This window comes from Protopterus annectens, chromosome 4.part1 (assembly GCF_019279795.1).
Source record: "Protopterus annectens isolate FY-2018-M chromosome 4.part1, PAN1.0, whole genome shotgun sequence".
In the NCBI taxonomy this organism is placed as follows: domain Eukaryota; kingdom Metazoa; phylum Chordata; order Ceratodontiformes; family Protopteridae; genus Protopterus; species Protopterus annectens.
This window is the reverse complement of record NC_056734.1, coordinates 766,092,753-766,106,820: the sequence shown is the minus strand read 5'-3', so window position 1 is coordinate 766,106,820 and position 14,068 is coordinate 766,092,753. Positions and strand designations below refer to the sequence as shown.

General features: G+C 38.4%; 1 protein-coding gene across 1 annotated transcript in view; it reads left to right on the top strand.

Annotated features, from left to right (window-relative positions):
• The window catches only part of MME (membrane metalloendopeptidase), a 1,194,620-nt gene extending 1,181,224 nt beyond the window's left edge, over nucleotides 1-13,396 (top strand). The window contains exon 22 of the mRNA XM_044070514.1: nucleotides 6,754-13,396. Coding sequence (XP_043926449.1) covers nucleotides 6,754-6,853 — 100 coding nt within the window. The 3' untranslated portion in view covers nucleotides 6,854-13,396. The remainder of the gene's footprint in view (nucleotides 1-6,753) is intronic.
• Nucleotides 13,397-14,068: the final 672 nt, after the last annotated feature.

The following is a 14,068-nucleotide window of genomic DNA, read 5'->3' as shown; positions in this document are numbered from 1 at the left end:
TGATACATAATGCAATCTTAGACATGACTGTTCAACTGGCAAGAGGTAGCATAAGAAAAATATTACAAAATATTTATTTTTCAAAAAAGTTCATAGGCAAGTGTACAAGTTATATTCTTAATGAGGCATCTTCTTTGGAACAGTTCACAATTAGGCATCATATCATCTTGAGTTGTAAGTATCATCTTGAGTTGTCCTGTCAGGCTGAACAGTTGTTATTTTCTGAATTTTGTACGTTTGTACATAATTACAATTTGACTACAAAGATCAGATCTAAATAGCCACGAGTTCAGATTAAGTTACCGCTTGTCATACTTTTCCCGGACAGTCGCTATATGTGTAGCCAAGTCTTATGATGAATAACGATTGTCATGAGATTTTAGAACAAAAAATATTTCCTAACTTACAACTAATACTTCCAGAAAAGCCTTATTTTGCATCACATTAATATTATAAGAAACAAGATCAAAAATCAAATTCTACAAGGATGAGTTTCTAGTTTAGCAAAAAAATATAGAGCAAAGTCCTCCGCATTGGTTGTGGGTATTTTTTCTGCAAAACCTTGCATTTTGTCTATGTTCAGCATTTAAAAAGGTGGCATTCCTTGTTCTGATCCAGTCTACTTTACAATAGATTTTAGTTAAAATATTTACTCTGTAGCACTACGATGTTCATTATTAACAAAAATAGAAAGTATTTAAATCTGAATGTTTCTCTGTGCTGCAAACAGTCCTGATGAAAGTTTTACCATTTGTCATATATTTAGCAAGGTTAATATCTTTGCTGTCAAACAGATTTTAATAACATACCTCAAAGGCTTAGCTGGTAAAGTAAGAAGTAAAAATTAATGTTATCAAAATTAAGACAATAGGGAATTGGTGGAGGTCAGGTGTTCCTTGAATAATTTTCTTTTAATATTCTCCGAGATTGTACCATAGTGGAGGAAATGGCAAACTCCCGAAGATGGCCCACTGATTATTTTTCCCTGGGAAAAAATCGATGGTCCGTGACTTCACTATTTTCTCCTTTCAACATTATTGGATCGATGAAAGAGCGTTTGCACTTTTCATCATCTGATAAGACAATATAGACCCTAATCACTACATTCAAACCTGGCCTCAAAATGTATCACCTATCCTAACATTCCTGATAATACAACTTACATGGACTTCTTAATTCCAGTGGTGAGGTTTATTAGTTTATCCCAAAGTCTTTGTCATAATAGCCTGTCTTCCCTTAGATAACTCTATAATTTTTATCTACATGAAACATCTTCCACTTCCCCAACTGCAATCTGTAAAGATTCCTTTAAATCGTTATCTTCTTTCGATACTCTCATACATTGAAAATTCAGTTTAGTAAATAAGCAAATTGTGATAAGTTATAGTGAAATTAAGAAATGGGCTTTCCAAAGAGAGTTTCTAAGGGTTGCAGAGCTATTCTGATAACATCTAAACCTCTTGCTAGTCAATGTGATCCAAGTAAAAAGAAAACCTAGAAATGTATCTATTAAGACAGACAAAATACAAATCTTGGTAACAGTTTGCTTTTGGTTGACAGTGTTTCAAAAGATATTTTATATACACAAAGTTCCCATATTCTTCTTTAATACTGTTCACAAATAGATGGGCCAGTGACCAATGAGACCTTTTGGTTGCATATGGGTTTTTAAGGAAGTTTATACCAAAAGGAAGAATTATACATTTGCATCTGGTAACGCCTTAAAAACAGAATAGGAAAATAGCTGGTACTGTTTTATCATTTAGCAGAATTATGCAGTACCATATGAAAGGCCTTAAGGCAAAAAGGACACTGCTGTGGATAGTGTAAGGAAAGTACGTCTGGAATGTAAATATCGTCCTCTGATTTTCATTGTAAAGGACATTACTACGCTTAAGTATGTGAATACTGTGCACAGTTCTGTTGTCCATATGGGGTGGGTAATCGGGACAATTGATTATAGTTGTATTTAGTGACTTCCATGTGGAAGGCTTAGTTATACTTGCAGTGAGAAACAGCTTAGCTCTGTAGACTTGCTACATTAGAAAGAAGAGAAATTTTGTGATGTTTATAATTACTTTTTAAACCTCCATTTGAAGCAGTAAATATAGGCTGGTTAATTACTGGCCATGTCTAATTGCATATTTTTATTTTTGCTGCTTTTACCACACAGTGACATTGTCTGAAGACATTCACTCTGTTGGCTGGTAATATAGATGATTGTCATCTGACTGTACTATTTTGTATTCTTTTCATTTGGGGAGCTCAATGGCATAGGAGCAGGGTAACGCCTGCAGAAAGTAACAACCTAGGGTTGACCCAGGTGTCAGAAAAATGGTCCATGGCAAGAAGAAAAGGAGTAGCAGCATTTTCATAATTTGTTTAGGCAGGTTTGAGGAGCTAAGGGTTCTCCCCTGCTCACATGACCCCAGTGGGTACTTGAAGAGTAGGAACAGCTAGATGAAAGAACTTCAAGACATGAAAGATTTCCAGCTTTCCTTATAGTAGAGGAAAATTCCAGTAGAGACCAGGACTGGCTAATGATTCAGCTATTGCACACAAACTCTGAAAGGGAGAGTTGTATAGTAGGCTAAAAAAAAAAAAAGGTACCCCATGCATTGCTATATGACAGTGGGGCAGTGCTTCACCAGCAATGTTTTACTTGGTATATAACCATTTATAAAGGAGTAGTAAGATATATGCACAGAACCTGGCTGCATGAAATTCAGGGATGAGGATGCAAAAAGTGCTTTCAAAATTCTGCTATCTTCACGTTTGATATTACAGCCCACTGAAAACTTGCTGATTGTTGATACCAGTCACACGAGAACAGAAAATTCTTTCAGTGCTTTCATAAAGTGTTTTGGTCCCAATTATCATCACTCCTTGTTGTTACTGCTTAATTCTGAAACATAATACACAATGATTATTTTTATTTTAACAGTGTATTTAATGAAATATGGCATCTGTGGCAGGACCTGTCCCTTCCCCAAGTAACTAAAAATTATTAAAAATGTTTGTTGTATCCATTCTTCTTGATAATACCCAAGCTTGAAATAGGTTTCACAGTGCATACATAAAGAAGATTACATATGTATAATTTTATGAACAGGTCTGCCTTTGTCGCTGCAGCAAAACATAAATTCAAAAACTCATGCAGCTTGTTCCCACCCCACTCTGCCTAGCAATCCCTTTACTCCCACATAGGTTCATAGTTGTGTGCTAGGGTAATGGCCCTGGAGCCTTTACAAGCCTAGCCCATAGAAGTGGCCTGGCATTGTGCCACCTGATGTTAGTTTGCAGTGCCTCTATCAAGTAGAGCCATTGGAGTGATCCCTGGAGTGAACATTCTATTACCTATCCACTCCTCAAGATTTCTCTTGAAAAGGGACAGCGAGGTGCTCTCCTTGACATGTATGGGAAGTTTATTCCAGAGCATGGGCAGTCTCTGGGTGAGGAACCTGTCCCTCCAACATGTTCTGTTGATTGTGGTAATGAGGTTGAGGTCTCTGGATTGTTTGGTGCGGAGGGATTGGAATTTCTTTAGATGTAGCATTTCTAACAAAGCTGGGATAGACATGGCTTTGTAAGTCAAGTAGAGTCCGCCTCTAAGTAGGCGATATGAGACAGAGAATAGCTGGAGTCTTGAGTCTGTCCATGTAGGACGTGTTTAATGCCTAGGATCCTCTTCATGAGGTACTTCTGTGGTCTCTCCAGCTGTTGCAGTTATCTAGTGAGGTACATGCCAAATGGGGCATTATACTCAATGATTGGTCTAATGAGGAAAGAGTAGAGAGAGATGACCTCTTTCTTCCTGGATACAAAACTCTTGGTAATGGGATGTGCCACATAGAGGGACTTTCTGACCACAGTGACAATGTTGTGGTCAAAGGAGAGGTTGCTGTCAACCTCCATCCCCAGATTTCTTATCACGCCTTCAGTGTTCAGTGGGCTCCCATCGATGTGGTAATTAGTGGGAACTGGGTTTTTACCTAAGGTGATGACGCATTTGTTGGCGTTAAGCTTAAGGCCATGGTTTCGACACTAGTCATTGGTCTCAGTGAGGCCTTTGTGTGAGATGTCTGCATCACTTGGGGAATTAATAATGGCTCCCAGTTTGCAGTCATCTCTTAACTTGGTAAGCCAGAGTCCCTTTGTGTTGCCCTAGACGTCTGAGAAGTAGATGCCGAACAGGAGAGGACCCAGGACTGATCCCTGTGCGACTCCACTCGTACGTGGTCGGCAGTCTGAATTGGAGTCCGCTACTTTCACACTGTGTGTTCTATCTGTGAGCCAATTTGCAACACACCTAGTGATATAGGGGTTGATGCCTATTTTGGTGAGTTTATCAATAATTTCTGAGTGAGAAATGTTACCAAAGGCCTTGGCCAGATTGAGGTAGACTGTATGCACTGCATTACCTTCATCCACATACCTGGTGACTGACTCAAAGAAGTCAACCAGGTTGAGCAGGCATGATCTCCTTTTCAAAAAGCCAAATTGCGTGGGTCTTCCTATATCTTTGTTAATCAGGTCCATGATGATGCGTTCCATACCTTTACATATTAGACTCATCAAGCTAATGGGGCAATAATTCTCAGGGTCTGTAGTCGCTCCACCTATATGGAGTGGGGATAACCGTAGCAGTTTGCCATTTGTCAGGGACAAAGCCTGAGGTGAGGCTATGACTGAACAGGGCACACAGATTTGGTGCCAGTTCACTTTGTACGTCATGTAGAACACAGCCAGGGATATTATCGGGTCCCATGGAAGTTGTATTCTTGGCCTTGGACAATACAGCTTTAACCTGCGCTGCAGTAATGCTGGGTGCCTGGCATTCTTCCAGTATTGTGATTGGTCCTTTGGGGGGGAGGGGTAAAGTTGGCACTGAATCTGTTGGCCAGTATGTTGGCAATATCTGTTGGCTCAGTATAGGAGGTACCATTGGGCAATAACTCAGAGCAAATCTGGGTATTGCCTTGGAGGTTCTTGATATAGCTATAGAAGGCTTTGTGATTGTTTTTAGTGTCTGCCACAATTCTGCCTTCATAGCTGGCTTTATAGGATTTGATGAGGGATCGTAACTTTTTGCTGAGCCTAATAAGGGTGTTTTTCCAGTCTTGGGACTTCATCTTTTTCTGCAACAGTTTCTTCCTTCTGTTGTAGAGTTTATTAATGGCAGAGGACCACCAAATTGTCTTCCTTTTTTGGAGGAGAGCATCTTGGTTCTGTTGGGTATGGCTAGTTCCATGCATTTATGTACATATACATACATTTAGTACGGGTCTATATTACAACATCGAACTCACAGGAGTCTGAACATTGTAATATCGAACCCATATGTTCGACATGTGAAAATAGCGAAGCCATGGAACACCGATTTTATTCATAGGGAAAAAAATTGGTGGGCCATTTTCACAGCTTTGCTATTTCCTCCACTGTAATGGGATCTTGGAGTTGGTATATTTAAGTAGGAGGGGGTGGGGGTGCGAAGCCCCCAACATTAGTTTGTTTAAAGTGTATGTGTTTTTTTTTGTACTGGAACGGCGATTTTTTTCCCGTGGGGAAAAAGAATCACTGTTCTGTGTTTTAGTAATTTTTGGGTTTCGAACTTCCTGGTTCGATATTACATCATTTGAACTCCTGTGAGTTCAATGATGTAATATAGACCCATTTAGTACAGCTAGGAAGGAAACCTGTCCAGACATTCCAGCTTTTTCCTGAAATGTTTATATATTATAGATTCTTGCAGTTCACAGTAAACTACTGATTAACTGCAATTTCCTGAGCTGAGCTTCAAGAAGTTAAGGATGTTTCCCTCTCCCTCCACACACACACACACACACACACACACACACACACACACACACACACACACACACACTATCAGAAGTCTAATTCTACCATGTATCTTTTACAACTGACCACTTTACTCATTCCATCCTTCTCATATAAATGCCTGCTCGCACATTTGCTAAGTACTTCTCATACATCTATTGTACCTTTCTGGTTCTCCCTCTCTGTGGATTTGTTTAACAGTGTCACTACCAGTGACATTCTCTCAGCAACTATACTTGTACCAGCTTATCAGTACGACCATTTCTTTACTTTCTGGAGAACTGAGCATGATTAGTACATTCATTTCTTGACTTATTGCACATGAGTGAAGAAATCTTGAAGTAACCTCAAATTATCTTAGTCAGTCATGCTAATAAGTTTTTATCAGAGGTATAATGAAGCAATAACTAAAACAAATATGCAAAAGTACTGCAATATAATGTAATACGAATTTCAGATAAATTCAATATAATATTCATATTTTAAAAGCTGAATTTGCTTTTCAACACTTTTACCAACTCATGGTGTTATACATTTGTTTCTATTTGCTTTAGTCAAGTTATATGAGTCTGTTTATAAGAAAGGTTCAGCTTAGCTACTTTTGATTTTCACTGAGGGGCTTTTCAGTGAATATAGCTAAAATAAAAAATAAATATTTCTGCATGAACAATAAATTGCAAACAATATTTAAAGTGAAATTGCTGAAATGTTTTATAATAAAAACATAACCTTGCTAATTGTTTTACTAAATCTTTCACTGCTTTACTTAGGATAAAGAAAAGCTATTCTGAACCCCCCCCCCCCGCCACAAATGAAATCTCTGAAATGTTGCATCCCTTTTGCTTCTATTTTAATGGTTTGAACTATAATGTACAGGCACATCCCTAAAGTATTTCCCTTTTTCTCTCTTTACAGGGTTATAGGAAGCTTGCAGAACTTCCCTGAGTTTTCTGATGCATTTTCCTGTGGTAAAAGTGATTACATGAATCCTCCTCAGAAATGTCATATATGGTAACCGACCTGCACCTAAACTGTATTCATAATTTTAAAATCAAGACTGCTGTCTGTATGAATACGAATGTGGATTTCTATAACAAACGCAAATACCAGTAGCATCTTTGTACTTCATAACGACTGGGCCTTATCATTTTAAACAGACCGATAAGGAGTAATGACATTTAGAAATCATTTGGTTTAGTCTCTCTGAAGTTTTTACAAAAAAGATGTATATGATTTCAGTGTAAATGATCAAAATGTTGAACAAAAAAGTCTACAAAAACATGTTAGACATTTACTCTATTAAGCATCCAAAGCACTGAACTTGCTGAAACATTTTTCTTTTGTGATCTTTAAATTAAAACCTTTCTGTAACTTGTCTGAATAGTGGAAATATTATAGAAAGGTCCTTTTTTAAGGAAATGTTTGGGATTAGGGCAAAAGTTAGGGGCAGGAGCAGGTTTACGGTTAGCACACATTACTAATTTAATAAAGTGGATTTGGCTGGCTTTAACCCCCTGCACCACCTTAGGTAATGAGTGCTAATCCTAAACATAATGCTGCCCCTAACTCTGTAATTTTCCTTAAGAAAACTCTTTCCGTAACACTATAACTATAAAAGACAGGCTCAGACACAGACAGGTACCAATAAAGTTGCACATTACTAGATCTATCCTCTTACCTAACCCTTACTCTAACCCTAACCCACAAACACTAGCACAGACACTCCCCCCTTACTCTAATTCCAATCTTAACCAGCAGCACACACACACACTGCTCATACAAACCCAATTGTTTGGGTAAAACAGACATTTGACATAAAGAACATTTGATAAAATGATCCTACAGTTTATCTTGTTGAGCAAATGAATGTTTGACAGAATGGGCAAACATTTTATACACACACACACACACACACACACACACACACACACACACACACACACACTTGGATTGATAGATAAATAGAGAAATGTGGCTCCATTCCTTACATTTGATTAATGGTACATCAACAGCAAAACAGTAGGGATAGATGTAGTACAGCCATCAGAGTATGCGTCAATAATAATAATCATAATTCAGTCAATAGCTGATCATACGGGAAGGCTTGCATTTTACATGTAGAATACTTTTGTCATGCACATCCCCATAGTTAAATAATCAGAGAAGGGGGACTGAATAGTCCATTCCTGCAATAATTTAGTCTTGAAGTGGTATTAAGTAGGGGCTGAGATTAGTGTAACCCCCAAATGGGAAGTGCAGGGTGGATTGCCATCTTGATTTTTTTATTAGTATTTTTTTCTGTTATGCATTCTTTCCAAAAATGCTTATTAGAAGATTTTTAATTAGTTTTTTTTCATGGTATTCAGCTAAATGATTTTATTTTGTCATGCACATTAGTATAATTTGAATTATTACAGTTGTGTTTCTTCATTGTTTTCAAGGAAAGTAGCACTTGGCTTTTTTGGCATAAATTCCACAGACACAACATTCATTGCTTGTAGTACTTGTGTCTCCCTTCAGGGGTAATCAGGAAGTGTTCATCTACTTTACCCTTTCCATGAGTTTCATGATTTGTTGAAATTTCTCTTATGGAACTCTATGTGGTAGATATATAGGCTTACTTTTCCTTGCATTTTGGAACAGCTGCAGTGTTTGAAAAGCTATGATTTTTTTCAAATCTGTGCTTGTGAGATGAAACAAAATATGGAGAACTTCTAAGGGCACATTATTTAAATAAATAGCATCAAATTAACAGTACAGAAGACAAAATTAAAAAGGTAGATAACTGATATGTTTTCATAGATGCTAAATTCAGAGAGGTGAGAGAAACAAATGCTTTGGTTTCCAGTATGAATGGACAAATGGCAGTTCACCAAAGTGTGAACTCCCCGAACCCATTTCCCTGAAATAAAATCCTAGCGAAGGGCAAGCCCACTGCATACTCACACCCCCCAATATAATATAATCAACTCCATGGTTGCACTGTCAGGGGAAAGGAGGCAAACACCACAAAATGACACTTAGTGCCTGCATAGTTCCCAAGCGGTACTTCTCAGTAGAGAAGCCAGCATTGTTGGAGAATCCTATTTCAGGGAGTTGAGGCACAAGGAATTGGAATTAATCCAGCAGTAGTGTAGCCGTTGTTCTGCTCACAAACTGTTTTCTTTCCCCATAGTGTTGGCATCTTTTGAATAGGAATAATTTTTATTTTTAAGTTTTATGTTTTCTTTTGTAATGTTTTACTGTTTTATATTACGTTGTGGTATAAGCAAAAGTTTAGTTTACCTTTCACTATTATGTGCAACACTCTGCTTTCATAAGGTTCCCAATAACAAAAATTAATATCAGTCGTAGTAATTTACATAAGCAAGTACAATCAAGAATCAGTTAAGCTATTAATCCACGACAGGTGAATAACGTGTGTTACCCTATAGTGATATAATTAAAATCTTAATATTGTTTAAAAATGAACCCTCAAGACTGGTACACATTTAGGCACATTCTTCTACCAAGCACATGTGTAAGTGTTAAACTTTTCTTTTAGACTTTGGTGTAAAATTATCTGATATTTGTATTTTCATTTATTAATATATAATGTGTATTCAGCCTGAAGACCTCCTCTATCAGTAGCATTGTACATTTCACTTATACCTCATCTCTAGAGGAATTCAGAAGTGGAAGTTGGCGCTTGTAATAATTAATGTCTCACTTCTGTTTCCTTTCTTTCTGATATTATTTAGCCATTTACTTTTAAATGTATAGAAGTATGCAGAATGTCATCTTTTAGTCAGATAGCAAAAATTGCATTCATGCTTAACCAAAAGTATTATGATATCCAAAAAGAAAATTCTACTAGTACATTGAATACTTACAGAATGTCTTACCAAAGATTCTGGACTTTCATGGTTATTAACCAGCCTTTGTATTGTTTTATGTTGTAAATCATTTTAATGTCTCAGCTGGTACTGCAGTCTAAATTGTGGTTAAAACAGTACATCAGCTGTGAAGTTTAAGGAAATTATATAAAAATATATGAATAAGTTTTATGCTGATAAAAATGTACTGCTGTAGAGGAATGCCTTAATTCCATTTTGAAAAGTCTATACATAGCATGCTGTAATGTGTATTTAATACCTTTCAGGATGCCTGAGTTATAAAATATATAAATTAAAAGCCACCCATGAAATTTGGAAAAGGAAAAAAATATAGTATTCATTCCCCCATACTGAAAAAGGAAGGATTGTTAAGTCTTATTTGTTAAATATAAAGCAAAACAAACCTGATAAATAATTCAAATAATTTATTATCTGTTGTGTCTTGAAACCTTTTACTCAGGTGTACAAGTTTCTTACTACTTAATCTTAGGCTGGGATTCATAGACTAATTACTGAGTGCCCACATAATGCTTATATTTGAGGATTTTACTGCATGAAGCAGTGGAGAAATAATTAAAGGCATTGCAGACGGTATCCATCTGAAATATCAAGACCCGCTGTAGATCAAGTCCTAAAATACAGAGAGTGAATGGCTGAAAAGCAAACTTCCATATACTAAGTCCAAGATGTACATTATGAAATATTCTTTTCACATCAGGGATACGGGGGGGACTTTTCCCTGCTTAAAGGAGACGAATGATGCTTGAGATTCACTCTTCTCCTCTGTTTTCAATCTTTTTTCAGTCAGCACTCATTTCGAGTGCCAGCATTTCAATAGGGAGCAGTAATAAACAGCAGATAGTGACTTCATGCTAAGCAAACGTCTGCATAAGAAAACAGAAGCCGTGCAGAAACAGGAAAAAACAGTGTTATAGCACCACATGGCCATTTGGGACCAGTGCTACAACAGCATGAGAGTGATATGAAAGATGTCAAATGTACAACATGGTAGCATGGCTGATGCAGTTCATGCCACTATGCAGTAGCTGAATCCAGGGGAAGACAGCCTCAGGAAGGGCAACAGAGCTCAATACAGAGCAAAGGGATATGCCAGTCTGGGTATCCATATAAATGGGGATAAAATGGGGTAGGTAGCAAAGTAGGAGAGGGGATCACAGAAAGCAGAGTTAAGTATGGAAGTGTAATCATAATAGAGGGATGGAAAAAGAAAGGGTAGTTTTAAAGAGGGACAGACATTTTTTAATGTTTTAATAAGAAAGGTGGTTGAAGGGTGGCTGTGAGTGGGCTAGAAGGGGAAAGATAGGTAGCAGGGACAGACAGACATGGAACAGAGACACAGTCAGATGAGGTCATGTACACAGAGATAGTGGTGCGGACGTAGGATGAGCATGTATCGAAGGTGGACAGTTAGTGCTGGAAAACAAGCAAGTAATGGGGAATGGCACCTGAGGTAAAGAGCACTAAGAAGGGGTAGGGCGGGCTATTGGTATGGTTGCTTCCAGGTCTGTGCAGAGATGAGCAAAACCAGACATCGCTCATGGGACGCTGCTATGGTCTAGTTGCTCCACTGGTGACCAAGTAGTTCAGGCCTGCAGGTCACACAACTTTACCAGTATTACGAATGTCAGCATTTTAAGCTTTCAGTGTTATAAGAATTCGAAAAGAATTCAAAATTTTCATCTCAGTAATATGAAATTCGCAATTTTAGGTTTTCAGTCTTATAAAGTAGATCTGTTTTCAATATACTTGTATGACAGTGTAGTACTACAAGAGAGTTATGACAACCAAAAAATATGTTTGCAGTGCATCCCTCAGTCACTTTCATGAACCTCTACCTCCTACTGATAACACAAATTGGGTGGTATCGTTTCAGGTGAATAAAGCAATGATGAAACTTCCCCTGAACAGGTGATGTAAATGTAATCTTTTAATGCCTATGCCATGTCTTGTCAGGGATACACACTTTCAAAGGGCATCATAATGGCCCGAGAGGTATTATTTGTAGTCCATGTGCCTAAAGAACAGAAGCACCCTGCTGTTTTGGTGCATCAGGCAGAAGCCCTGCTGTTACTACTGCCTGAATTAGCCATAGCCACCCGGTAGGTCCTCTCAAGGAGCATTATATTAGTCTCATGTATATGGATGCACATTTGTAAATCACTTTCCCTACAATGTAGTGCTTCTTCATGGTGCTGTGTATGTATATATGGCATCACGAGAACATATAGGTGACATGTCTTATGATGCATGTTATACACAATGCTGACACCACTATGCATGCAGAGTGCATTCTGCACAGGCAGTGATTCACAGTCATTGACACTATCTGGTTTAATTTGCATAACTGCCACTCTAGCTGCTTCCTGCTACTCACAGCATTGCAAAGATGATGAATGAGCTTTCTGGCTGGAAAGGGAGCATGTACCAATCACCCAGGAACCTAAAGTATAGGCACAGAGAAAGAAAAGTTTTGCTGATGTTTCTGGTGGCACAAATTGCCTCTGTAGGAATGTCTATTTAGACAAATTGCAACTGAGATCCCATTTGCCTCTCCAGGCTATATCATCCATGGTTGTGACGGGATCTTGATGCAAGGTTGTCAGGCACAGGCATCCCTTATCAGACTATACACACTATTGGTGACTGTCATCTGTAGCCACATGACCTGCCTCCCTGGTTGTGGCATTGTCCACATCATAGGTGGTGACACTCAGTGGGCTCTACACATGAAATGCCCCCTCAAGATGCATCTGCACAGTTTCATAATCCTAAATGTTACCTGTAACAGAATGTTTTCAACCCTGAAACCACAAGCTAACACTGTGTCACTGCTGGTGATCATGTAATAGAAGCCTCACCACAACACACAGCTAGAGGATGTGATCCCTGATTTCCCACAACTTCTCAGAGTACATGGCTACTCTCTTCACCTTTCTTTTGTCATACTTTCAATTTGGTTATAAATGTTTGTTTATAAAAAAAATATATATATATATTTTATTGTAACCTCAGTATTTTTGTTTTGTCTTAGAACCACAAATAGTTAAATTGTAAATTGCTATAATTTTTCTGTAACCTTTGCATTGGAGCTTTTCTCCCTAGGACTCTATTGAAAACAGGTTATTTTGGCCCAATGGACTATCCTGGTTAAACAACTGCAAACAAAATAAAATATAAATACAATTTAATTCCTACTCCACGTTATACTTGCAGTAACCTGGCACTGTGTCCTTCCACCTGTGGAAATATTGCATGCATCCCTTTATTCTGTGTTGCCTGTGCATTGGCACAATGTTGTGGATCAGTTGCCACCTCTTTCCTAGTGCTACAACTTATTGCACCCACATCTGTCTTGGTTGTGGCCTTCCTGCTGCATGTTCCTCTTCAGACTGCTCACCCTGCCTTTCTGCTGCTACTGCATGATTATTAGGCATGTCCTGCCATGATGGTCTTCTGCTGCTCCATTTGTTCCTACCACAACTGGTTTTGGAGCACGATACACACATACATATTGCTGTGTATATATCTGGACAACATCCCTTTCATAGTCCAAACAAAGCCATGTCTAACCCAGAATTAATGGACATGCTCCACCTCAAAAAATCCAAATCCCTTAGAGCTACACGCTCCAGGGACTTAAACCTCAGCACAAAAATAAATTGGACATGCTGGAGGGACAGATTAATCTCCCAGAGGCTCCCCTCACTCTGGAATAAAATACCAGTTCATGTTAGACATAGCCCCTCGCTGACCCTCTTCAAGCAAAATCTGGACGTGTTGATGGGAAGTCGCAAATTCACCCCTGGGATCTCTTCTGTGTCCCTGCTCGACAGAGGCATGGTAAACTAATCTTAAAGGGCTACCTTCTGTGACCTACTATACAGAGGCACAGTAGGTTAATCTAATAGGGAGGCGAAAGCCAAATACACTCGGGCTAGGCTTATAAATGCACTAGGGCAGATAGCCTAGTATCTACCTATGAACCTATGTTTTGGATTTCAGTGTGAACTTCATTATGGGACATTTTGTGCAAAATCTGAGGAGTTCATCAAGCAAGGCTATCATCTGCAGCACAGCAAGTCACAGATTATAAATAGCCTGTTCCCAGCATCTATGGTACTTTGTGTATAGATCTGCCTGACTGTCATATGTGTGCACCTACCAACTAGATGACTCTGAGCAAAGTCCCCTGCTGTAGGTCAAACATACATCATATACATTAATCTGCACTGCCTAGGTGGTGCACAGACCCTTTTTAAATAATGCCTTGGACAAGTCTGGTGGTTGAGGAAGTGGAAGTCCTTCTTACACACATCTTTTGCCACCTGAGCAAG